At 35.9% G+C, this 27416-nt stretch overlaps 1 protein-coding gene, 1 long non-coding RNA gene and 2 other non-coding genes across 6 annotated transcripts; 3 read left to right on the plus strand and 1 right to left on the minus strand.

Annotated features, from left to right (window-relative positions):
• Positions 1–2208: 2208 nt before the first annotated feature.
• On the plus strand, positions 2209–4443 carry LOC104117356 (uncharacterized). Of its 2 annotated transcripts, none has more exons than XR_011412910.1 (2): positions 2209–2863; positions 4168–4443. It is a non-coding gene; the product is annotated as an uncharacterized lncRNA (long non-coding RNA). The 2 variants fall into 2 exon arrangements; XR_011412911.1 differs by having other exon boundaries at positions 4174–4443.
• A 2639-nt stretch (positions 4444–7082) lies between these two features.
• On the minus strand, positions 7083–13984 carry LOC104117351 (multiple C2 domain and transmembrane region protein 7). Of its 2 annotated transcripts, none has more exons than XM_009628393.4 (3): positions 13706–13984; positions 11606–11648; positions 7083–10294 (listed from the first exon to the last, which is right to left on the minus strand). In XM_009628393.4, the coding sequence occupies exon 3, from the start codon at positions 10266–10268 to the stop codon at positions 7263–7265; it is 3006 nt and encodes a 1001-aa protein (XP_009626688.1). In that variant the 5' UTR covers positions 10269–10294; positions 11606–11648; positions 13706–13984; the 3' UTR covers positions 7083–7262. The 2 variants fall into 2 exon arrangements, with proteins under 2 accessions (XP_009626688.1, XP_009626690.1); XM_009628395.4 differs by lacking the exon at positions 13706–13984 and adding an exon at positions 12202–12312.
• Positions 13985–17851: 3867 nt separating this feature from the next.
• LOC138903757 (small nucleolar RNA snoR114) lies at positions 17852–17936 on the plus strand. Its single transcript, XR_011413158.1, has one exon. It is a non-coding gene; the product is annotated as a small nucleolar RNA snoR114 (small nucleolar RNA).
• A 599-nt stretch (positions 17937–18535) lies between these two features.
• Positions 18536–18619, plus strand: LOC117281743 (small nucleolar RNA snoR114). Its single transcript, XR_004512380.1, has one exon. It is a non-coding gene; the product is annotated as a small nucleolar RNA snoR114 (small nucleolar RNA).
• Positions 18620–27416: the final 8797 nt, after the last annotated feature.

Raw genomic sequence — 27416 nt, forward strand, 5'->3', positions numbered from 1 at the left:
CTGATTAGAAGTTTTCAACAAATAGTTTTTATCTTGTGTAGCTGCCTATGTCCTTTCTTTCTTAACAGAGAGAACAATAAATCTTAGGTTCTGTCTTGAATGTTTAACCAAAATTATTACTACAAATCTGCTAATTGACAGATATCTAGATTAACAATGTATCAAGATATGCCCTTTGCACTTGGATTTTTTAGCTTAAATTAGTTTTTATTTCTGCCTTGTGAATGGTTGGTTCACTAGATTATTGTCTTGGTCAGTAGTTGAAATTTATATTATTTCACCCTTTTATATGGTATAGCATCCCACATTTTTAATCAACTTAAACAATTTCTTTCATAGATCTCTGTGTTTGAGCATCGGAACTTGTTGGAGTAGCAGCAGATGGCTGTTTTAGGCTGCCTAAGGGTCTGAAAATGGATATGTAAATGTATCTCTTATTTTCGATAAGTTGGAAGATGCATTTGAGGACAGACAGTTTTGGGCAAAAAGGGTTGATCCAGTTCTATGTTACCTGGGAAGAAAGAAGAAAAACGCATTTCGTCGGCTGGGCTTGGATCCATTACTTCCTTTATACAAGAGCTAGCTATAGCTAATGCAAGCTAGCTTCATTTCTTTGCTGTTTCCTTTTTTTTACACTAGTACTAGTACGTACGTATTTTCTATTTTTTTTAGTATGTGCAAAATTTTCTTTTTAATTTATATGATTTGATAGTATAAAATAATTTTACTTATTAAAACATGAATCATATGCATTTTACTTATGGGGGCTGGTGTAAAATGACGAGCAGATGCCATTGTTTCATGTCTCTTTTTACTCCAAAAATCTTGGCAAAAAATATAAAGAATCCAAAATATTCAATCTAAAGAAACTTTGGACTGTAGTGTAAGTGGAGACCATCGACCATATATTAAAGTAGGTACTATGGGAGTATATGATTGTCTGTATAGATGTCTCCAACAACATGGACCGTAGTTATTTGTCATTTTAGTTATTTATTTATAGATTTAAGTTAAATAGACTAAGAATATTAAAATAAAATTGAGTATTAATGTTTTGTGTTTGGAGCTTTATTTATTTTATAATAGTATAAATAGATAGAGGGATAAATTAGTTATTAATGGGAGATTATTGTGAGTAAATTAATTAACATGAAAGGATATGATTAAAGAGATTAACAATTAAGGAGCACGCACTATAGAATCCACATATCTATTATACTTATTTAATTTGAGCAATTATTAATATATGAACATGAAAAGATAAAACTAAAAAACAAAAATGGAAAAATCACCTTCACATGTTTGGAAGAATTGTATCATTGGTTTGACCTAAGAATCTACTCCATTTTAATGCTTTAAACTTGAAAAATTAAACCACCCATAAAAGTTTGTAAAAACCGTGTTGTCAGAGTAATTGTAGTAATAGTCTTTTTGGAGATTTGGGACCAGTGCTTTAGGACCTTCTTTCTCAATTAATTGCATAGATTATTTTCAAATATCTGTAGGACCATACGTATTCTACTAATTAAGTCTTTATCAAGTAATTCCAACAATTAAATCATATTTATAAAGTAATTTCAAGTAAATATTTGTGATAGGTATTGAATTGATTGTAACCTAATAAAATTATGAGTAAATTATTACAATAAATTAAATTACATTAATAGCGTAAATGAAAAACTTTTAGGTTTCTCCTTGCTACAACTGAACGAAGCTTTGCTTTGGCTTAGACCATCTCCAATCATGCGTCAATTTTTATGCCAAATGCTATTTCGGTGTAATATTTGATGTTTTGGTGCTCCAACCCAATACACCATTTTGGTATGGACTATATCAAGTATATGCGTGTAATCTTCTATTTAATTAAGATTATGTTACCTGTAGCTAATGAAAACGTCATTAGTCGTGGTGTAGGGGAAGGGGAGTACTTCACACTGTGTGGGTGGGGGAGAGAGATAAGGTAAGAGTTTTTTTAGGGGCAAAGATACAGTTAGCCCTTTCAAAAAAAATAATTCAAATACATATATATACTGTTTTTGCAAATATATTGACGGCTAATCCTCACAGAGTAACAAAAGTTAAAGCAATTGCATTGATCAGATTTTTAAATCGTAAACTCTTAGAGTCAACACGTAATGGAAAAAACGAAAAAAGATTATGAATAGATTCCTTAATTTTTTTTAAAAAGAAAGAAAAATGTTCCTTGTTTTCTGCAATGTTTATTGTCCCCGCAAACAAACAAAAGAAAATAGGGGGGGCACTGTATATGGTCCCGCGTCCTGTAACGCGCTTTTTTTCCTATATATATCATCAAATCAAGCGACTCTTCTTCACAATAATCTTCTTCTGTCTTCGTCTTCTTCTTTTTAATTATCCTCGTCGATCTAATTTCCTAAGTGCTAAATATTTTTGTTTTGTACGTGCAGGTAAGTCAATTGAAAGCTCATCAGATCAATGGCGGATCCGCTGATCCTCACATTTTTTGCAGCGATAATAGCTCTCTTCGTTGCCTTGCTACATCTCAAATTTCAAGGTAGCCAACAAAATGTGTTTCAAAAGCATTACATCATCATCCGAATAGCTGTAGGTGCTTTGGTGCCTCTTTGGAATCAAAGTGAAATGTCTTGGGGTATATCAAGCATATGCGCGTAATCTTCCATTTGATCTAGAATTTTGCGCTTTCTTTCAATTGCAAGCACTGGCTCGCTGCTGTTGTCGGAGTCTCCTATGCCGCTTGTGTTTTTCCTCTACCCGATTCCTTATGTGAAGATCCTTTATTGGGTTTTCAACAAGTTGGAAGATGCATTTGAGGATAGGCCGGCGGTTTTGGGCAAAAAGGGTAGATCCAGTTCTGTGCTAGCTGGTAAGGAGGAAGAAAAATATATTTCGTCGACTAGGCTTGGATTCATTACTTTCTTTATACAAGAGCAAGCTAATTTAATTACCGTCCTCTTTTTTTTTTTACACTTTTTATTTTTTTAGATATATAGAAGAGATTGAGAGTAGAGGCACAGGCGCTAAGTGTTTTGTTCAGCTTTGTATTTAGGCCTAAGGCCCGACTCTCCTTTTTTAAATTTTTTGTTGATGTTATTATCTGATATATTTATAAAAAATCTCCTTAGTAATAATCAGACCGAGTCTACATATCTATCTCTTAATGATAGCACCAGCTGAGAATTCCACCTTAGGCTTTACCTAGCATTACTTTGACATTACCGTGGATCAATTTTTGTGACACCTTGCTCGAGCTTCAACCTATTCCTAAGAGTATAATTGTTTGTTGGAACGTGCCGAAGTCAGTAATCAGGGGCGGTTCAACGATATTTATGGCCTAAAACCAAAGTTTATCGAGATATCTTAATTTTTTAATATATATATAAGTACCCTTAACTTTATAAGAACTCCATAGTGAGAGGGCCTTTTTGTCTTTTCTAAATTAAAATTAGAAAATCTGATATTTCTCTTCCCTCATCTCTCTAGCTCTCTTCCATCTCGTTTAGGCCTTCTTTTCTCTCTTCTCCTTGCCTTTTTTCTTTCTCTTGGTAAGATTCAACCCACCAAATTAAAGGTCTCTTTCGTGTGGGTCATTTGCCAGAATAGTAGAAAAAATATTCAGTTTCATATGGCACAAATTCTCCAAAAAGTATTTTCTTCTACCAATAGGCTATTCTATTCCCTAAACACATATTTACTTTATGCTAGCTACTAACCCTCGTATGAACAAGCTATTCAAACAAATATTCCAAGGTAATGTATCACAAGGCAGAGACAGATTTAGGATTTAAACTCTATGAGTTCAAGTTATAAGGTTTTTAGAATTGAACCCGTTATATTTTTAAAGTTATTGGTTCATATCTACTATTTTGTATTTTTAATGAATTTTTGTATATAAATTTTTACTAAACGTAAAAAATTATGGGTTCAATTGAACTCTACACTACATCCGCCACCGCGACAAGGTGCCAACATGCTTAACTTGATCTCAATCCATTATTGAATTTTATTATTGAACGATAGTGGAGCAAAATTCTTGAGGCCTAAGTCTCCATATATAAGCTCGAGAATTCTTCTTTCTGTCTTCAAAAAAACACCCCCTTGCCTTCATTGTACCTCCTCCTCCTCCTTCTCCTTCTTGTTTCCTAGGTGCTAAATATTTTTGTGTCGTAGATGCAGGTAATTCAATTGAAAGCTCATCAATGGCGGAACCGGTGATCATCATATATTCTGCCGCGATAATAGCATTTTTCCTTGGCTGGCTACAACTCAAATTTCAAGACAGCCATCAGAATCTATTTCAAGAGCATTCCACCATCGTCTCAATAGCTGTAGGCTCTTTGGTGATGTTGTGGTGCATCTTTGTAATTTACGTGAAATGTGCTAGACTATGTCAAGTATATGCGCGTAATCTTCCATTTGAAGTGGATTTTTTCGCCTTTCTTTCAATTGCAAGCACTTGCTCGCTGTTGTTGCCGCACTCCCTTGTGTTTGTTCTCTACCTAAGTCCTTCTGTGAAGATCCTCTATTGGGTTTTCGACAAGTTGGAAGATGCATTTGAGGACAAGCAGTTTTGGGCAAAAAAGTTTGATCCAGTTCTGTCACGACCCAAAATCCCACTGCAAACGTCGCGATGATACTTAGTCTCTAAGACTAAGTAAGCCGATTATAATTACAATTCAAGCCAATTTTTTTTAAACATATAATTAAATACTAATGTCAAAACAAACATCGGAAATAATTACAAACAACCTCCCGAGACTGGTAATACTGAGCCACGAACTCTAACTGAATACATGAAATGATCTCAAGGATCAAATACTCAATACTGTTTGATTAATAATTTAGTACAATAAAAATGGAAAGACTCCAAGGGACTGTGACGACCAAGCAGCTCTACCTTAAATCCTTGCGATCACACTCTAACTCTGTCCAAATCCGATATCTTCAATACCTGGCTCTGCACAAAAATGTGCAGAAGTGTAGTATGAGTACACCAAAGTCGGTACCCAGTAAGTATCAAGACTAAGCTCAGTAGAATAGTGACGAGGTACAGTCAAGACACTCACTAGTCTAATAACCTGTACAATATAGTATACAAAAATAATCCAAATAAACAAATAAAATTATTATCAAGGAAATGCAATAGAGACATTAATACGGTAGATACGAAATAGCAATAGTAAAATCATATCCAAATAGAAAGTATTATGACAATAATCATATGATATAATATCTAATGGGTAGAGAATTAAACTTATTACTATTGACATATGGATAATGGACTAAATATAAAGTATACAAATTTTGGATTTTCGGATATCCAAAATCCGAAGTACCAAAATCCAATATCCAAAAATTTTAAAAATTAAATCCAAAATCCAATCTGTAATCCGAAAATCCAAACCAAAAATCCAAAATATTAAAATTTCGATTTGGATTTCGGGTTTGCCCAAACTATGCCCGCAACCAAACCCCTCTCTTGAGTCTTTATATCCAACCACCACTCACATCTTATACAGCAAAAGTTCATATTGAAGACATATTATAATATAAGCCTTAATATTTGTAATAAGTTTCTTCAGCATTTCAAATATATATATATATATATATATGCTTGATCATTCTCTAACTGCTTTCTCCTGCATTGCATATGGATAGTCATATTTTATTTCCAGTTACGTTAATCAGCTAATTATTTGAATTGGTCAGGCCACCGCATAAATTGTTGGAATATTTTGATGATCGACATACAGGAAATAGCATGGTTGGATGGGAAAAAAATAATTAAAATGGTTTCACTTATAAACTGAGTTTACCGGGTGTAATTTCTACGGTACTAGAGAATTGGGAGTCATAAATTGCATTATGTAATTACGATTTATAGGACTCATTCGATAATAACGATTTGTAATTCGAATTTTGTGCTTTATAAAGTATTCTTCTATTACGATTTTTACTGGTAAGTGCGACTTAGAATGACAATTTGTGTTTCTAGTTGCGATTTATAAATCTCAATTGCTATTTGCGATTATAGATAGTATTTGCTATTTGCAATTTATAGAGCACATTTGGTAATGCAATTTATTGCTAATTGTGATTTATTAAGTTAACTACGATTTACGAATTGGATTTTCTAGCCTTTATTCGCGTTTGGAACTGACTACACTCTACTAATCATATACGAGAATTAATCTTAAAGTAGAGCTCCATTTTATAATTGTAAGATATTAATTGCCATACATGTGTTGCATTTGGTCATTGCGATTTGTAAATCACATTTTTGTAATTGCTATATATAAATGCTCATTGCTAATTCCTATTTGCTATTTATAAATTGGATTTGGTAGAGTTTGGACTGACTACACTTTACTATTCATGCAATCTTGCACGTTGAAGAAGGAACAACAAAAGGCATTTTCTTATCTAAAAGAAATATAACTGTCCCATTGGACCCATTCTAAGGACCCGTTTGTCCATAGAGTTTGAAAATTTTATTTAAAATTGAAATTTTACAAGTTTTTTGAGATTTTTGAAAATGAGATGTTCAAAAACCAAAAAGTTGTTTTGACCACTTTTTTAAAATTTTCAGAAAAACTTTTTTCTCATGTCCAAACGTAATTTCAAAATTCAAATACTATTTTTCAACTTAACTCCAAATGATGTTTTTTTCTATCAAGTACAATTTTTATGTCCAAACTCAACTCCAAATGATGTTTTTTTTCCCAACAAGTACATTTTTTATGTCCAAATGCCTACTATGTTTAAGAACTTTAAATATAGCACCATCATTGGAGTTTGTTTTAGTAGATGAAGTGCCACACTTGTATTGAAGCAAAAATCAGAGGCAGATTCAGGATTTAAATTCTATGAGTTTAATATTTAAGATTCTTAGTATTGAACTCATTATAATTTTAAACGCGTTCGTATCTACTAGTATTTCTTATAATGTTAATGATTTTTTACACAATTTATGTCCCGCCTCGAAAGTTATGGGTTCAGTTGAATCCGTAACTATAATGCTACATCCGCCCCCGACAAAAATGCACAACCAATGATACATATATTAATCATAATAAGGAAAAAAGTTGTAGGAATAGGTCTTATTATACATAAAGAAGTAAACAGGCCAAGAGAATTATTTATCTGGTCCTGAATATCACATCAGTACCTACACCAAATGCTGCAGAAGAACACATAAAAAGCAATAGAAGGAACAAACTAAACTAAGACCTCAAACCAGATGTAATGTCTTAGCTTCCAATAACTTACAACATACTATCTGTCCGAGCTGGCAGCCGGCGGAAGAAGTTGATTGGCACAGAAGGCAGCCTATGGCGAAATCTCGGATGTCTCATCATATAGATGCCTATAAGAGCTGCAATTACCTGGAATGGCGTTACGTACAAGACCAATGCAGCTATAAGGCAAAATGTGACAAATAAGGCTGTGGCACGTGGATCGCGCCAACTCAGCAGTGACTGGAATCGCTCGCCTTGTGTTGCAACGTCACCAACGACTGTTTGAATTCGTCCAGCTACACTCCTTAGTCGATCATATCTCATTCGTACCAGTTCAGGGCCACGGCTAGTTGGGAATGTGTCAAACTCTTCATCAAGCTCGTCCGGGTGCACTGATTCGGCTTGTGATAACTTTGTGTTCATGTGAGGAGGATACCTAGGCCGGTAACGGTAATTCCACACTCCTATTAGAAACATGTAAAGGAAAACAGTTGGTAAAATAAGCTCTGGAAATGACACTAGCATAAGAAAGAGGACGTGCACGAGGACTGTTGTGATCGGGTTCTTCCACAAGCAGATGTCTCCGAACCATTTGCCAACAGCAAATAATCCTGTGAAAATTGACATCAGACGGAAAAAGTTCGCTTTGCTACGCCTCATGCTCCAAAGGTGTGAGTCTACATCAGACATGTATTCCACCACTTCCTTTCTCAGCGGGGGTTCTGCTCGTCCCAACCGCATGGCTACTATGTTGACTGCCTGGTGTCGTAGCATGTCAAGTTGCATGACAGTGAAAGGCCTTACATAATGCATTTTCGGCAAAAGAGGACATGAGTATTTGTAAAGCATGTTCGCAAATGATGTGCATGTAAAACGGATTGCCAGGTGCAATTCTCCCATCTTCTTAACACCAGTAGGGTGAAGAACCAGCAATGGATATGAATGTGTGTAAACTCTGCCTGTTTCAAGTGTCGAGATACGAATTCTAACCTTCCCAACTTTTAGATCTTTGGTACCATTTGAACCTTTGTCTCCCAGATGGCTGTTATCAAACACGCCAACGGTGAGAACTGTAGCTGGATCGAATACCTCCCAAGTGTATTGCTCATTGTACTTGGGACAGAGGTTATCAACAATTGTTCGAGTTCGAACCCATTTGTGACCATATTTTGCAACACAATATGTATCCGATGTGCCTTTGCCATCTCGTGTTTTCATAGGATGAAGTCCCACAGCATTTAAGACTCCAAGTTCCAGAACACCAATTGGTGGCCTCCACAGCTGTTTTGCTGTCGGGCGAAGATCACTACTATAATGAGTGGATTCGTCAAGGACATGATAGCCTCCATCGAGACAGACTCGGAGATGAAGTCTGCTTGAGAATTTCTCCTTCTTAAGCTGATCAATATCAATGGCCACCGGCTTTTCCAGGTTAAACCAACGAGAATGAATCATTTTATCATCAGCACGCTTCTCTACCATGCTTAAAGGGATTATGACTCTCCCAATGATCTCATCTTTTCCTGGAGCCACACGATCCTCGACTGTGAGGACGAGGTTGTCTTCAAATGGTTCAGCAGCAACAAACAGGAGATCTTCATTCCAAAGAGGATTGAATGTTCGAGCCTGAACTGGCTTAGTTTTCAAAACTTGGTTTCCTATTTGTACCTTCACATAAGCGTCTGGGAAACGAGTTTTCTCTGTCGGAAGCAAGTCTTGTGCCTCAACAACATTAACACGGACATACCATAACCGGGGTGCATGATACACTTTTGAACGTATAAGAGTGGATGCAGCTGTGTCAACAGATAGAGCTGCATCAGAATGCCACGCATCAGGAAACGCTTCATCCGCTTGAGTACCGATCCAGACAGCAAGCATGAGCTCCCCCTTTATCTTCTCTCCTTTCTTATCTGCGAGCCGATACCACTCTGGAGCTAGTGGACTATCTGGCGGCACACGCATTGGGACTTCATTGAGGTCAAATCTGCAAAGGCCTACAAAATCATCTTTGAGAAGATCCTTGTCCTTGACTACGACTTCAAGCACAGACGCCTGCATCCTCTCCCTAGTAAAGGCAAATACTACATTCCACAAAGGATTTTGACTTTTTTCAATGTGCTTCGTAATTCCTTTGTAATTCCCAATCCTAACCTCAACATATGGATCCACACTCCCCGTAACATCCATTGCAGGAAGCTCACGAGCCTTAACAACTCTAACAAAAAGGAAGTGCATCTTCTCAACAAGATCATACGTACAACCAGACATCCTGTCTGTACGAATAACACGACCACCCACAACTCGGCCCCCTCCAAGGAATGGGCTTGTTTCCTTAAGTGCATAGTCAACGGGCTGTGCCATTGTCGCAGAATGCATCCGGACGAGCTGGGGTGGAGGCTGTGGTTCCGGAACCTTCATATCCTCAGTCATATATCTTGTTCCTTGAGGATACACAGCAACAGGAGGAGGAGCTTGTTGTTGCTGCGGTGGGTGATTTGGATTGGGAAGATGATGGAACGTGTGTCTCACTTCTGATCTAGGAATTTTTGGGGCTGGAGTTTGAGCCGAGTGGCTGTGAACCTGAGTATCATTGGCTGCAGAAATAGGGGTTGATGACTTTATGGATGGATCGTCAATAATATACACTTTAAGACCGAGTTCTCCCCTCACACGTGAAAAGATACTGCGCTTTTCCAGAGGATAATGCAATACAACAGAATCCGAATAAGGTACAAAGGAAGTCCCATTAATGGTAATCTTGCCAAGAAAGGACCTGGACTGAGTGGCTCGAATATTGTTATAGACATAGGCATCAAGAACGAGCATATGGAGGTTGGAAGGGTCAGAGATGTTGAAGTAGAAAGTCTCGTTCCACACCGGACTCAGGTCCTTTTCCTTGATTGTAGTGCGAAACCTCTGACCGTCAAAGTAAAGCTCCACAAAAGAACTAGATGATCCTTGACCATCTTTCGGCAAAAGATTATGGGCGCCAACCACTTCGACACCTAGCTTCAGGTTGCTTAAGATCATCTTCGAAGAATTATTGTGAGCAGTATCTGAGAGATATAAAGCAAAACCTTTAGGATGTAGTTCCAGAGGGTGAAGGAGATAAAACATTCAAAATAAAAACTAAAGATTGAGAATTGCTGAAGATGAACAAAAAAACAGGCGCCTCATTGCAATAGCAAGAATTGATGAACCAAAAGTTTCAGCTTGCAACTTCACATATTTTTGAATGACAGCAATGAACCAAAAGGAATTGGAATTAGATCATTCGGCCAAAAAAATCACCACATTAAGCGAGATCCTACAAATAAGGTAATTAATGAGACGGAACTAAACTAAAAAGGGTAGCCCGGTGCACTAAGCTCCTGCTATGCGCGGGGTCCGGTAAAGGGCCGGACCACAAAGGTCTATTGTACGCAGCCTTATACTGCATTTCTGCAAGAAGCTGTTTCCCCGGCCCGACCCCGCGACCTCCTGGTCACATGGCAGTAACTTTACCGGTCACGGAACGGAACTAAACTGATCTTACTTAATCAGCCATTAACCATCAAAAAGTTCTTGAATGAAGTGACCTATGATGCAATAGGGGTGCGAATGGATTCTTAAAATTGGAAAACAATGTATTATTCATGTTTCTATCTAAATTGCTAATTGCTACCAATGTCAGCTAAAACTTAATTATGAATTTTCACTTCAAGGAATTATCAGAAAATATATTCTTCAATTAATTGTTTAAAATCTAAAAGATCTAGTACAGATTACAAGAAGCAGCTTATCAGTCAAAGATACGACAAGTTGATCAAGTATACGAGATAAGTTTATAAAAGATGGAAACCAAATCAAACGTGCAGAATAAGCAAATTTATCAGAATAACCTTAAGCAGAACTGCTTACAGCTTTCTCATGTAATTATGCTAGAAAATGATCCTGGAATAAAGATAGATTTCTTATGCGAAAGGAACACCGCTAAACAAGACTAACCTATAGCATCATTGGAAGCAATTAAACAAGCATCATTGCTAACCGATGCACTAAGCTCCCGCTACGTGCGGAGTCCGGGGAAGGACCGAACTACAAGGGTCTATTGTACACAGTTTTACCCTCCATTTTTGCAAGAGGTTATTTTCACGGCTCGAACTCGTGACCTCCTAGTCACATAGGAATAACTTTACCCGTTATGCCAAGGCTCCCCTTCCACCATTGCCAACCACACCATAAAAAAGAAAAAGCAAGAAAAAGAGAAAAGCCACTTTGAAATGTGATCTAGACCAGGAAAATGTCCCCAAAAATTTGCAAGATCCATATTGGCGCCTACTATAATGAAATTGTCAAAATGGTGAAGATATACTATTAGAACTTACCAAAACCAGAAGAATTTTTCACTTCTCTAACTCAAAGTCAGATCTGCAAAATGCAAAGCTTAGTTAGTACTTAGCAGTCTCAAGTAACTTTGAACAACCTGACAATTGTGCAAATCACTAACAACAACAACAACAACAACAACAACAATAATAAAACCAGTGTAATCCTACAGGTGGGGTTTGGGGAAGGTAATGTGTACGCAGACCTTACCCCTACCTTGTGAAGGTAGAGAAGCTGTTTCCGATAACAAATATAAGTCAACGATATATTCCAATGAAGTAATCCGATTTAAACAAAAGACATCTAAATTCTCAACATGGTGAAAACAATCATATAGACTCTACCTGTAATGAACATTTTCAAACCTGCATGCTATTACTGCAAAATAATCTTAGTTCATAATGGTATTTAAGTAGTTCATTTTAACAGTATCTACTCATTAGGCACACCAACAAAAAATAATACTAGTCCCTAATAAAGACAAATAATACAAGGATTCACTTCAAATTAAAAATCTCAACAAAATCAGCAGCTAGATAAGATCTAACCACACTTTCAAACAAACCACAGAATCATTCTATTTGCATATTCTCACCTTTTTTCTTGCACTTTAAGTCTGACAAACTAAAGAAATGATAAGTGTAACTTCATAAGAAATATAATGCACAAAATATGAGGTTTGAAACTAATATGAGAGTGAACTCTCTTTCAATACCATGTGCTGGTCAGCGTCATGTGGAGATCTACAAACTTATAATATAAAATTAAAGTATTTAAAAAAAATTATAAGTAAATTAAAAGAATTTAAGAAGGGGAGCTTGGCGTAACTGTTAAAATTGATGTCATTGGTGTCATGTGATCAGGAGGTCACGGGTTAGAGCCGTGGAAACAGAGAAATACAAGGTAAGACTGCGTACAATAGACGCTTGTGGTTCGGCCCTTCCCCGAACTCTACACGTAGCAGGAGTTTAATGCACCGAACTTACTTTCCTTAGAAATTAAAGAATTTAAAACTTCATAAAAGCATGCTTGAAGTTAAAGTTCCTTAAGAATCGCTAGACACATGCACTTGTCATTTTCAACTAAAATCTACACCATAAATTACTAATACACATAAAGTTCATTGATCTTGACAAAAAGTAGAAAAAGGGAAAAGTGGTAATTATCCATGCAACTAAATTACAAAAAGAAAAGCCACAAATACTTTAATGCAAACAAAAAGACTTCAACTTTAGCATCAATTCAAAGTGTTGAAATCAAATGGTACAATAATTACCTTTCAAGATTCAAACTTTTGCTATAAAAAAAAATCTTTCACATTTTATTAGTGATAAATAACACATCCAGAAAAAGGAAAAAGTGGTAATTAGCCATGCAGCTAAAATACACACACAAAAAAAAGCCACAAATACTTTGATGCAAACAAAAAGACTCCAACTTTATAATAAATTCAAAGTGTTGAAATCAAATGGTACAATAATTACCTTTCAAGATTCAAACTTTTGCTAAGAAAAAAAAGATTTTTCATATTTTATTAGTGATAAATAACATATCCAGAAAAAGGGAAAAGTGGTAATTAGCCATGCAACTAAATAACAAAAAGAAAAGCCACAACTCAAAAAGACTCCAACTTTATAATCAATTCAAAGTGATGAAATCAAATGTTACCATAATTACCTACCAAGATTCAAACTTTTGCTCAAAAATAACACATATCAAAATACAAAAATATAAAGAAACAAAAAAAAGTGAATTTGAGGGAAAATAAGTACTTACTTACTTACTAAATAAAGGATTTAACTAAAACCAACATCAAAATTCCTTGAAAATTCTTACATTTTAAAAAATGAAGACCAACAAAGAGAAAATGAGTACTAATAAAGAGAATTTACATAAAATCAACATCTAAGTTCTTGAGCTTGTGCTTAAAAACTTTTGCATTTTTGGGAAAATGCAAGTGAGCTTTTCATTAAAATCATGAAATTGCAAAATCATTTTCTGGGGTTTTTAAGCTAGTGTCTAAATATTAGGGGGAAAAAAGGTACCAAATTTTAAAGAATGAAGAAGAACAAAGAAAAGGAGATGTAAAATAAGCATACCCTTTTTCTTTACAAACTTAAATCCTGCAATTTTCACCACCATTACCAAGACTAAAAGAGAAGCCAAAATGCAGCCATTAATTTGCAGTGTATTTTGAAACGTTTCTTTGCATTTATGTATAGTACATTGTTGTATATATATAGATTTTGTGTCGAATATAGGACCTTATTAATGTCAAATATAGGAATTTAATGGAAGGGTAAGGGACTCAGGGGTGATTTTCTTGGGTTTGGGGGGGGGGGGGGGGGGGGGGGACTGTAGACTATAGAGATGAAGTTCACATGGTCGGTTTTGAGATTGGATGACACTATTTTCGAGTTAAAAAGAGAGTAGAATGAGGTCCACAACTAATGTACATACAAAGTTGTCTGTTTTGTATTAGAGAGAAATGTGCTCATGCAATTGATATGAAGGTTGCAACTGTTTTTTAATCTTAACGAAATCATTTTTCTTGTTTACACTTTTGAGTTAAATTATGACAATAATCAAATCTTGACAAAAGTCAACTCTCACCATACAAGAATTTTTTTTGGATAGAAATATAAGATAAACTGATTGGTGTATAAAGTATTCTATATTTATGGAGAGTCGGAGAAAGAATTGCATATTAAGGGGTGCATCCAAAAGCTTTTCCCTAAGTTTAAATGTTTAAGTAATTTGGCCATCTTTAACATGTTAGATTTTTTATTAACATCCATACTTATGTTTAGCATAAAATCCCAACTACTTAATTGTAATTAGTGTTTAATAATTTAACGGTATAAAAAATTGCTCTCAATTAAATAGACTTAGTTTACAGTAAGTGAAAACATTTGATTAATCCTTAGAACGCTCCTATTCTTGACTCTTGAGCACAAACATATAGATCTTTTTGTATTTTTTTTACAAAATAATAGTAGTAATATCGGACGATCTAGTTAGCACATTCGACAAATTATCAATCTGCATGTCTTATAAAAAGTTAGTACTAATTAGAAGCGGAACTAGAATTTAAATTTTATGAGACTTAAATTCTAGGATGGTAATATCGGATGTTAGTAACTGGATTCTAAATTTGATATATATATATATATATATATATATATATATATATCCACGAACTTAGCTCCGCCCTTGGCCGAACTGATATATCAACTTCTAGCTCCGCCCTTGGTCCTCTCCACGAACTTTTAAACGGCAAAGGGCCAAATATGCCCCTCTACTTTCGAAAATGATCTAAGAATACCCTCGTTATACTATTGGGCTATTTATACCCCTTCAGTCATACTTTGGGTTCAAATATACCCCTCATTTAAACGGAGGGACACGTGTCATCGCCTTGTTAGTCAATTCTAAATATCTCCTAATTAATTAAAAAGACTTATTACCCATACCCGAAAAATATATTATTTTTTTTTGTAAAAACTGAAAAAAACTGAAATTATTTTTACTAAAAACTGAAAAAAAAAATTGTAAAAATTGAAAAAAAAAGAAGCTGAAAATTAATTTTCTAAAGCAATTTTTTTTGTAAAAACTGCAAAAACTGATTTTTTTTAAAAAAAAAAAAACTGGAAAAAACTGATTTTTTTTTTTTTTACTAAAAACTGAAAAAAAACGAATTTATATATTTGTTTTCCCAATTTTTACAAAAGAACTGCTTTAAAAAAAGTTGAAAAATATTTTCTAAAATAATATTTTTGTAAAAACTGGAAAAAAAAACATAAAAAGTAATTTTCTAAAGCAATATTTTTGTAAAAACTGAAAAAATAAATATTTTATTTTTTTCAGTTTTTAGTTAATAATATTTCAGTTTTTTCCAGTTTTTAGTTGCTTTAGAAAATTAATTTTCAGCTTTTTCTTTTCTTCAGTTTTTACAAAATCATTATTTTAGAAAATATTTTTCAGTTTTTTCTAAAGCAGTTTTTTTTTGTAAAAACTGAAAAAAAATATTTTCTTTTTTTTTTTCCAGTTTTTAGTAAAAATAATTTCAGTTTTTACAAAAAAAAAAAATATTTTTCGGGTATGGGTAATAAGTCTTTTTAATTAATTAGGAGATATTTAGAATTGACCAACAAGGCGATGACACGTGTCCCTCCGTTTAAATGATGAGTATATTTGAACCCAAAGTATGACTGCATGGATATAGATAATCTAATAGTATAACGAGGGGTATTCTTAGATCATTTTTAAAAATAGAGGAGTATATTTGGACCTTTACTGACTTTTAAATAACATGATAGTATTAATTTTTTAATATATATTCGCATATAAAATTAAACTTTAAATTTAAACAAAAGATCTAGAGAAGGATAAAGGAAGGGGAAAAAAAACAAAAAAGAGGTCCCTATCACCATTATCTTTATTTATTGGGCGTCGTGATCAAATATGGAGTTTTAGTAAGGAAATAAATATAAATGGGGAAAATCATAACTTAGGAATTGACAATGTTAATACTATGTATTAAATGTACTTGTACATTAAAGGCCTGTCACATGGTCCCACATGTACACATTGTCTCACTTTTCGAGGCAGACTAAATAAAAATAACCAAATACCAAAACCAACAAAGTAAATTCATACAAAATTAATTTAATTTGTGAGTATTAGTACTCATTGCGTCACATTTACATGGAGTTAATGACAAATAAAATAATTCCGCATATTTTGGGTTGATCTAAATTAACTAATCTTTTAAACCGTATATATTTGAGCAGTTTAACTCTTTCAACTTTATCAAAATTGAATATTTTTACTAACAACGGTTTTGATGGAGTCTGGGCCGAAGCTAGATTGGACGGAAAGGGGTTTAGTCGAATTTTCTTCCGCGAAAATTATATTGTATTTTTTTTTTCTTTATATATATATATATTAGATGTTAAATCATCTTAACTTTTTTGCGTGTTTACTTTTTATTTTTATTTTTTGAATTCCTTCCGTGATGATCCTGCTTCCGCCACTGGATGTACTGATAAGTACTCCTTTATCTTTAACCAGATTTTTTGAATTCGAACTTTGGGTATGAAGTCGACTTTTTTAGGGAGCGTATTATCCCGCCGCAAATTCAAATTTAGTTGGGCACAATGGACACCGGAGGAGAAGCCAAAAAAAACCAAAAAAAATGAACACTTTTGAATTCTGCTATGTTTGATATGCGTAATGATAATTATTTTTTACAGAATTGATTTGTGAGAAGCACTTGAGTTTTTCAAACTAAAGAAATCAGAGAGACGATCTTCTCTCAATTATTTTCCCCCTATTCGCAACTTAAGAAAAACCCTAACTTTGATGGCAAAGGGGAAGGCCAAAAGAAGGAAACATTGATTCATTAACTCTTTCATATAAATAGAGGCTAAAGAAAAGCATATGGATGGGTTCAATTAGCTTGAATAGCATTTGTTTTTTAAGTTACAATTTAGAAATAATTTAAGCAGCTTACATGCTCGATATTGCTAAATTTAAAGGACTAAAGCTACTCGAACCATCGAACCTATAAAAAACATTGTTAAACTAACACGTAAGCATAAGAGACTACTTTTATTGTTTTATCCATCTATAGGACACCATACATATTTATTTTGATGAATATATTCATTTTTATCATGATTAATTGAATAATTTTTTGTATGCTCTAATTGTACTAATTTTATCTCAAAAAAAAAAAAAAGAACAAAAAGAATCAAGTTTGGTTAACTGAAAATTAGATATGCTGACCACAGTAGTTCAAACTTCAAATTCTGTCATTCTTTTGGAACAGTATATAAATTGAGTTGGTTTAGAAGTGGAAAATTTGATATCTTTAATATAATGGAGACAAACCACTTGTATTTGCGAATTCTTCTGTTGATTATGGGGCGGCTTAGTGGCTCAGTGCACTAAACTTCCGTTATACGTGGAGTTCGGGGAATGAAAGGATCACAGGGGTCTATTATACACAGTCTTAACTTGCATTTCTGTAAGTGACTGTTTCCACGGCTCGAACCCGTGACCTCTTGGTTTAGTGAGAATAGCAAGAAGCCACGTATTTGTTATGATAAATAGATAAACCACTTGTATTTGCCATTTGTTATATGTAACCAGTGAGAAGACAAAGAAGCACCACTGATCTAGTGGTAGAATAGTACCCTGCCTCGGTATAGACCCGGGTTCAATTCTCGGCTGGTGCTTCAGGGCTGTGATGATTATTGCACATACTGTGAGACTTGGGTCTTCACAACATTCTGATATAAGATGAAAATCTGTGTTTCTGAGCTCTTTTCTTTCTTTCTTTTTTTATTTATATTTTTTCTAAAACTAGTACTCCTTAATTTTTCAAAATCACAGCAACAGGTTAAACGTAATAATCATTATTACTAGTGAATGTATAAGCCCATCAAATTATCATAAGACGCTGTTTTGTGAATGTATAAGCTCATCGTATACACTATAATGCAATGCAAGTGAAAAAATAAAACACTAGTATTAATTTAGAGCTTAAGACCTAAGACTAATGAGAATGCGATTTTCTATTAGTCACTAAACGCTGCCTTGAGCCGAGGGTCTATCAGAATCAATCTTTCTACCTTCACAAGGTAGGGGTAAAGTGTGCGTACACATTATCCTTCCCAAATCCCACTTGTAGATTACACTCGATTTATTGTTGTTGTTGTTATTGTTGTTGTTGTTGTTACTCTTCCATATCCTTAATCAGAAGTCTTAAATTCGAGCCGCCCTTGGTAGGCAACACTTTACCTTCTAAAGTAGGACTTTCCAATATGAATTCAGATTAGTAATCAGTGAGAAGAGAAAGAAGCACTAGTGGTCTAGTGGTAGAATAGTACACTCGGGTTCGATTCCCGGGTGGTGCACTCTCAGAGCTGTGATGATTATTGAACAACCTGGAGACTTGGGTCTTTACATCTGTCTAATGTAAGATGAAAATCTGTGCGTCTGAGCTCTATTCTTTTTTATTTACTGCAATTATTTTAAATAAATGATCACCTCACCTAAAAGTTCTTTTTCTTGTCGTAACAGTGGTATTCGAGCAAATGTGTACGTGAGCGCACTTCGGCTATTCTTCGGGTACTTACTACCTCTCACAAGCATAACTATAGATTACTAAGATAATCAAGAATTAGACAGATGAGAAGAAATAACTTAATTTAAACGTTTAGACTATTAGATTATAAAGATAATTTAATTTATTTGTTATTTACCCGAAAAATTGGATAGAGTTAAATTTATGTATGGTTCTAAAGATATGTGATATAATTTGATACAAATCGTATAGAGAAATAGAAATACGTGTATTCTTGACTATGAGAATAGTGAGAAGAAGAACGAATAAGATAAAGGGAAATAAACACTAGGGGATATCTTTCAATATGAAAAGAAAATTTTTGTTACAATGTGTGTGCCTCCCTGCTTACAATCCATCCCGCCCCTTATAGTAGAGGGATCCTACTTTATATACAATAAATAATACGTAGTGGAGAGCCCATAATATATTATCTTTTCCTCGATTTCCGCCAAGATTCTCTCTCATAGTGCGGTTGCAACGACTCTTGTCTGCGAGCTCGATACTGGCTCAAGCTCGGTATTGGATCGAGCCCTCGGCCTTGGTTCGAGCTCGATTCTGACTCGGGGTCTCGGTATTCGGGGTGAGTGTTGGTCGGTCTATGCATCTTCGATAATCTCCGCTTTGCCTCGTAGTTCGATTTGGATATGAGCTCGATAATGATACCGAGCTTGTCATTGATCGGTCTTAGAGCTCGACACCCTTACTTCGGACCTTGACCGAGCTTGTCATGCAGATATCCTTTGATCGAAACATTATCGTTTCGACCAGTTCGTACGACTGACTCAAATCGGTTTTTACCGTACACATTTGTATTAAGCTTGCAACATGTGGTGTGAGCATGGTTCTTTTCTTGAGTCAAGCTCGTAGAAATAAGTGCTAGATACAAATGAAATAGTTGTATCCTTTTTTCTTTCGAGAAGTCAATTCCGTATTCAATCCTTTCCCGAGGGATACTTTTTATTTAAACTTTAGAGAATTTAATTCCAGCAAAAGACTAAGGCAATATTGAACTTTGTGATAACTTTGTCTAATTAAAATCTTATAAAGCCGAAAGCTGGCTCCCTTGGTACGTGATACACTGATAGCTACGTTTCAATCTAATAAAATGATTTTGATGTATCAGACCATTTCATGAACAAAATGTAATCAATTATCCGACCGTGGAGCCGTGTCTATCTTTTTAAGAAGAATTAAGCTAAATAGCCACCCACAAAATCGCTTAACCTATATATATATATATATATATATATATATATATAACTAGTATATAATTTATATATATCGACTACAAAAAGTAAAAATGAATCGGACAGGTTATTTGTGTAAAGATCCCATCTTTTAAATGCGATACAATTATCTAATAGTTCAAACTTATTAAAACTAAATAAAGTTTATGGGCCCAAAACTTGGTTTCAGTGAAGAAGAATTAACCTCAATAGCCGTCCAGCTAATCTCTTAAATTAAAAATAGCCGATGGATATATAATATATATATATATATATATATATAAAAGTTATGTATATCGGCCAGAAAGAGTAAACATTTAATCTTTCCGGCTAAATTTTACCTTCATAGTTCATATTCAATGTTTTCCTGAATGGGAACTGCTACTATTGTACTTGCTTTATGCTATTTGTGTTTTTTACTGTTTGTAATTTGTATTCCCTCCTTTTTAGTTCGTAAATAGTAAAAAAAAATTAAAATAATATTGAAAAGTTTAATAAGATATTTGACCAAATACATACACATCCCCTTAAATTTGCCTGACATTTTTAGTTAAACACTTAAAATCGGGTAAATACCTAATGAACACCTTTTAACTTCTTATAAAAATGTCCCAATTACACACATTTAGTTGACACATCCAAAATATGAAACGCATGCATTTCACACGCGGCCGGCCTGGCAAAGACAATTAATCATGAGACAATGGCATGTGGATGTTTTATTCCAAATAATAAGGAAAATGAAGTATGAGGAAAAAGAAGAACTAAAAGCCCTCTCTCTCCCTCTCTCTCCCAATATTTTGCTTTCAATTTCTCTATAACTTTTTCTTAAAATCCTTAAAAATCAGTTGCTATGGTGTCAAAACGGGATGAAATTAAGGAATAGAATTGATATAGAAAAGATTTTGTACAGTCACCGCCGACCCAGAAGGAAACTCCATTAATAGAGAAAAAATAATGCTTACAAAATCTGGTGAAGAGGATAAAGACATAAGAAAAATGTCTCCATTAGCCGAAGTTAAAGGCTTGCATATGTGCCAAAATGCTTACTTTTAATTTCACAATGCAACGCCAACAAAACCGCACCGCATAAAAATGTAAATAGCCAAACTCGTATGTTGTTTGTTACCAATTAAAAATTTTGATGGCCCTTCGATTGCACCCGCTAGCAATGCTCTCCAACTTAACTGTCCTGATTTTCAAATAAGTTTCTGCTTATTTTACTGTTACATTAAATATCTCACCAACTCTAATAATAAATGCAATTTTTTTTGATTTACCGATTTAAACGAGCATTTCTATTATCAAGGTACAACGAAAATTGCAGTTGATTATGGAGATGTTGGAACTGGGTGGAGATTAGAGAAACCATTGGAGATTTTTTGGAAGTTAACTTCTTGGATGTTAGATGTGGGCTTGCCACCGGCCGTGAAAGTTTCCGGCAAGGTGGTCTTCTTCAAGCAAAACCAGAGTAAAAGAAAACAAAAAGAAGAGAAAGTGAAAGAAAAAAAGAAGAAGAAGAAGAATTAATTAATTGTTTTTAGTAGGGGACGCGTTCAAAGAAAGTGGAAAACACACTTCTTGCCATGTAAGCTAAATGTGTCTAATTGATATACCTTTGAAGAAATTTAGGTGTTCAATAGGTACTAACCCAAGTTCAATTGTCTAAGTGAAAATGTGAGACACATTTAAGGGGCTGCGACTGTATTTGGCCAAGACATTTTAATAGTTTAATGAATTTGAACTCTTAAAAGTTCTGAAAGCCGTAGAAAAATTATAATATTTGTATAGGGTAAAATATGTTATGATATGTGGCCGTTCAAAAAAGGGACATGTGGAATTCAAGATGGGGATGACCAAAGACCGAAGGCAACTGTTTTGTTTGTCACCGAAAAGAATAACGCTCATAAAAATGTGATAAATGCTCTTCGCCTGATAGCATTTAATAGAGAATATTTCATGATATTAAGAGTGATTACCCGTTACAGAAAATTGGCATTTATGTTTACCGTTACATTTTTATCAATGACCCTCATAATTGATATTAACGAAGGGCACGATCCTAGGACCTTCTTCCCTAGACATAACTATAAATAGTGAGCTCAGTTATCATTGTAAGGAGACACGAATTTTCTGGCAAACTTACGCTACATTCTATACAAAGTTTAATACAATCTTATCTTCTTGCCTTTTGATTTCGTTGTTGTTGTGTCGGGAAACCCTGTTCTCAGAACTGTTGCTTCTGCTGTTTCGTATATAACCTAAGGCTAAGTGTTCCATAATTCTTTGGTTATTTTATTATTTCAGGATTAAATTAATTTACTTGTCTAAAAACCATATATAAATTCAATTATACCATTTTACGAGTATACAATATTGTGTTAACCCTGTTGTAATGTCTTAAAACTGAAATAGTGTCAGGAATGGAGAGAATAATAGATTCTGAAGACGTAGCTACTCTAGAGAATATGCGCCTACTGCTGCTATAGCTAATGCTGTTATTGGTGTCTCATATTTGAGTGTTTATCTGATATTAAAATGATTACTCGCACTATAATTTGTAAGTATACTAGTTCTATTTTTTTCTCTATTTATAGGACACCATATTTATTTTGATGCAAAAATTTAAGTACAAATTTTTTCTCTTTGTTGCCTTTTCATCTTAGGATAGGATAGTCCTTTCATGTGCGTACACCTTGAGAATCTTTGATTTGATATCTTATAAAAACTTCTTTTCCTACTAAATATAGGTTCTGGACGACTATAATAGGGACATGATATTAGCCAAGTTAGTGACCAAACTTAATAGCTGGGGAGTCTGGATCCTTTTGCTTCGTCATGTTCAGAGTTGACAGAGTCCTTGTTTTTTCATGATATTGACAGAGTCCTTGTTTTTTCAGGCTCGGTCAATATTGAACATTATGAAGCAGATGGATCCTAATAACTCCCTAGCTATTATTAAGCTTGCTGATTCACTTAGGCTCTTCACATAAGAATAGAGCTGCAAATGATCATATTTGCCGGGATTACCTAAATATTGTATACTACTCTTTATTAGGAGGAATATTCATAGGTGTAGTGACACAGCAACAACAAAAAAATCCATTGTAATCTCATAATTTGGATCTCCAGAGGGTAGTATGTAGGTAGACCTTACCCTTACCTTGAGGGTAGAGAGACAAATTTTATAGTTCAACAAATTTCTCCATGAAGCTAGTCGGTAAGGGTTTTTAAGATTTTTTTAGTTTTTTACCCGGCCTGTAATTGCGATATGTACTAGGTGTATGAGTCAAAATCTGTCTTTGGATTATTTAAGCCAAGATAATATTAAGGGAAGAGTTCCCAAGTCGTCGCTTGTCGAGGTGACCCAAGAAGCAGCAAAGTCTGTAGTCGAAGAGTGATAAGTGCGAATTTTGACTACTTATTAGCAATTTTTTGCTTTTGTTTTAGTCTGAAAGTATGGATTTATGGTCCCAAAACTAATGAAAATGTGCAAATTACAGGAATGTTGGAAGTTTGAGCTCCCATGATGAAATCCGACTCAAAAAGGAGTGTTCCGACTCACAAGGCAAGGAGGGGCGCAAAACTTAAGAAGTGCGGTCCGCAGAACAAGTGAAAGATCCCAACTGAGTTTTAATAGATGTGCGGTCCGCAGAACAAGTGAAAGATCCCAACTGAGTTTTAACAGATGTGCGGACCGCACATGAATTGTGTAGCCGCAGAACAAGGTTTGCACTAACAAATGATTCAAATTTCAGAGAGTGTGCAAATGACCAAGACCTGAACCTTGCCTGAAGTGCGGATCGCACAAGAATTGTGCGGCTGCAGGCCAGAATTATGCGGCTGCAGAATCCAAGACACTGCCAGCTGAAGAAATCTGCGGACCGCACATGGAATTGTGCGGCCGCAGAACCTCCCGAGGGGCATTCTTTCTGCGAATTTTGGGCCTATATAAATAGACGAGATTCACATTTTTAGGTCAAGTTTCGAAGTTTGAGCTGCTGTAGCCGTTATATTTTGCTATTTTAGGAAGTTTGTGACTATTTTAGGATTCAAACATCATATTTTATTATTTTAATCTTAGATTATGAGTTTAATTAGCATTTCTTCTTTGTTTTCCTCATTTTTCACTATGAGTAGCTAGATTCTTACTAGGGTTGTGACCCAATCCTAGTGTGTAAACCTTATGAATATTTAATTTAATGCTTGTTTATGATTGGATGTTGATTATTTAGCTTAGTATATGCTTTAATTTTAGAATTAATGGTTGCAACATTGATTCATGCCTTTTTGACTTAGTCTCTACTTGAGAAAATAACTTTACTAACAAGGAATTGGGCTAATTGAGGGTTTGATTAGCCTAATTAAAGGGTTAAAACTAGGGATAGTGAGAACCCGAATTGAGCTCATATCAACTATTTAGTTTGATACCCATTTGGTCTATGACCGAGAGGTATTGAGTGGGTAACGTAGAGTTGAGAGCTATAATACACCCCAATCAATAAAATAAGTGTTAACATATTTAACCCATTAGGAGAACACATAGGTTATGGTCACATCCCTAGGCTTTTGAACTATTTGAAAAAAATACCAAAAACAATCATTCGCTTGTAGTTTCTTTTCTTAGCTTATAATTGCTAGAGTAAAATTAGAATTAGAAATCAAAACCTTTTGTTTGGAAGCGTAATTTTGTTGTTCCTTTCGCTTTCATCAAGTGTATAATCCTAACACCCATAGTAACTTCCTGTGGAAATCGCCCCCGACTCTTGTTGGATACTATTCTTCCAATGACCGTTTTTACTCACTATTGAGTGCAGATTGGACTTGGATCAATTTTTGGCACTGTTGCCAGGGATTTAAAACGGTGTTAGCTATATATTTGGGTTTGTTTTTGGAATATCTTCTTTTCCTTCAGTGTTACTAACTTGTGTGAGAAATCTTAGGTACAACCATGGCGAACAATGAGCTCGAAAAGTTTCCTTTGGGGGAATTGGATGGAGATGAGGAGCAAGTAGAGGAGGTACTTCATGAGCCACAAGCCAATCGGAGAGGCCGGGTACCTCATGACAATGTGCCCGTTCCACCCCACCTCCACCACGAGCGGCTCCACACCGGATATTACCCAATAAAGGTTATGCTAGTGCAATAGTCCCTCCTCGTATTAGGGCGGACAACTTCCAAATCACCAATGTGATGCTCACTTTGCTTGAGCAATGTGGTTTCTTTACTGGTGCTCCAACACAAAATGCTTATAAACATTTGAAGGGGTTTGTGGATACTTATTGGGGGAGCAAGCAAACGAATGTCTCTGAGGATGCATTGAGGCTAAGGCTTTTTCCTTTCTCTCTACGGGGGAAAGATTTAGATTGGCTGGAACGATTGCCGAACCATTCAATTCACACTTGGGATAAGATGGCGGAAAAGTTCATTGCTAAGTTTTTCTCTCTCGAGCACATGGCTACCCTTCGAGATGAGATCTCGGCATTCAAGCAAGAGCCGAATGAACCACTATACGAGATATGTGTTACGCGGCGCCTTCCTGAAGTTCCTTGGAAGGGCGACGTAAGGCTAAGCAACCGATGTCAGTGCGGTTGCTATGTGCCAACTGAGGTCCTCACCGTACGCTAGACTAGATTGTCAGTGCCGTACGGGAAAACCAATATCGTGAGCAATTGAGCAGCGGAAATTGAGCAATTGATGATGAAAGCTGATGATTGTATTGATGATGATGAAAGCTATTACAAGATGCAATGCGGTGTCGGGGGGAGAGACACCAGTACAGAGAATTGTTTGAATGCTTGAATGTTTGAATGCTTTGGTCCCCCTTAATAATGCTTAAAAATAATAAACCAAAGTTACATGAGTTGACCTAAGAAAGCTGTAGAACCACACTGAAAATGAATGAAGTAAAACTACTCTATAATTACAATGAAAAGGACTTAGTCTTCTATAGAAGCAAGTCCGATGGCAGCAACTTTGTCTTGAGCATCAGGGTCTGCGCGCGCATTGTTGTGGGCGCGCGCGACACTATTTGGATCTGCCAGCGGCGGGGCGCTGGTGCTTGGCATTGGGTCTCCGCGCGGAGCACTGTCTGTGCGTGCGACGCTGTTGGCAACATGATGGTTTACGCTCACGGCATTGTCGGTGTACGCGGCACTGATGGAATTCGCCAGCCGCTGGGCGCTGGCACTGATTATCGGTGGGGCGACAGAGGCGCATGCTCGCTTGTCACTTGGCGCTGCCAAGACCACGGGGCCGACCGTGGCGCTAGGCATTGGGAGGCTTGCCGGGACGCCACGGGGTGCGTCCAAGGGGTCATGGGTCGATGATGGAAAGCAGCCCATGACATTCTCCCCCACCTGAGTTGGCGACGTCCTCGGAGCCTTACCTGCCGGATGATGATGATGATTGGTTAGGCTCTTGTTGGCTGGGAGGTCTGTTCCCCTCGGTGTTGTGAGATGTCTTTCTAAATGATCTTCCATGCATTTCTGAAATGGCCTGAGGCGGCTGACATGGAAGACTGGATGGAGTTTCCACCAGGCTGGTGTGTTCAGCTTGTATGTGGATTTCCCGATGCGCCTTTCAATGGAAAAAGGCCCCATGTAGCTTTGCAATAGGCGAGCATCTTGGGTCCTCTTTGCAAATAAGTTCCGCCTCGGGGTTCTTACCATCACTTTGTCCCCTGCTTGATGTTGGGCAAAGCGAAGGTTTTGTTCGGCATACCTCGTTGCCCTCTCCTGGGCTTTGATAAGATAGCTCCGCACTATCTTTAAAGTTTGCTCCCATTCTATCGAGAAACTGGCAGCTCGATGAGATGATGGCATGTTTGGTGCATTCACATTTTGTGGGAGTAGCGGTTGCTGTCCGGTAACAATTTCAAAAGAGCTTTTGTTTGTATGGGCGCACTTTTGTGAATTGAAACACAGCTGAGCAGCATCCAGAAGCTTCACCCAATGTGTTTGTGACCCGGTTGCAAATTGGCGGAGATATTCCTCCAGTATGTCATTGAACCGGTCTGTTTGATCATATGTTTGCTGATGATGATGGTTTTGAGTTGTAACTCAATTTGGATCCGAGGCAACTGAAGAGTTGGGTCCAAACTTGCTAGTGAAGCGTGGGTCACAGTTACTAATGATGTTGCTGGGCATACCCCAATGTTTGACAACATGAGAGAAGAAGAGTCGAGCTATATCTTCTGCCGATATGTTCTGTGGGGCTACGATGAAGGTAGCATACTTGGAAAATTGGTCTACTACCACCATGATGGTTGCATGATTTCCGACCTTGGGTAATCCTGTGATGAAATTCAGGGAAATGCTTTCCCAAGGTCTCTGTGGGACAGGTAACGGCTCCAAGAGTCCCGCTTGTGCTGAGTGATCCGACTTGTCCTTTTGGAATGCTTGACAAGTCTTCACTCAATAAGGGGCGCCATGAGCTGTTGGACCCCAA

This window comes from Nicotiana tomentosiformis, chromosome 12 (genome assembly GCF_000390325.3).
Source record: "Nicotiana tomentosiformis chromosome 12, ASM39032v3, whole genome shotgun sequence".
Classification (NCBI taxonomy): Eukaryota; Viridiplantae; Streptophyta; class Magnoliopsida; order Solanales; family Solanaceae; genus Nicotiana; species Nicotiana tomentosiformis.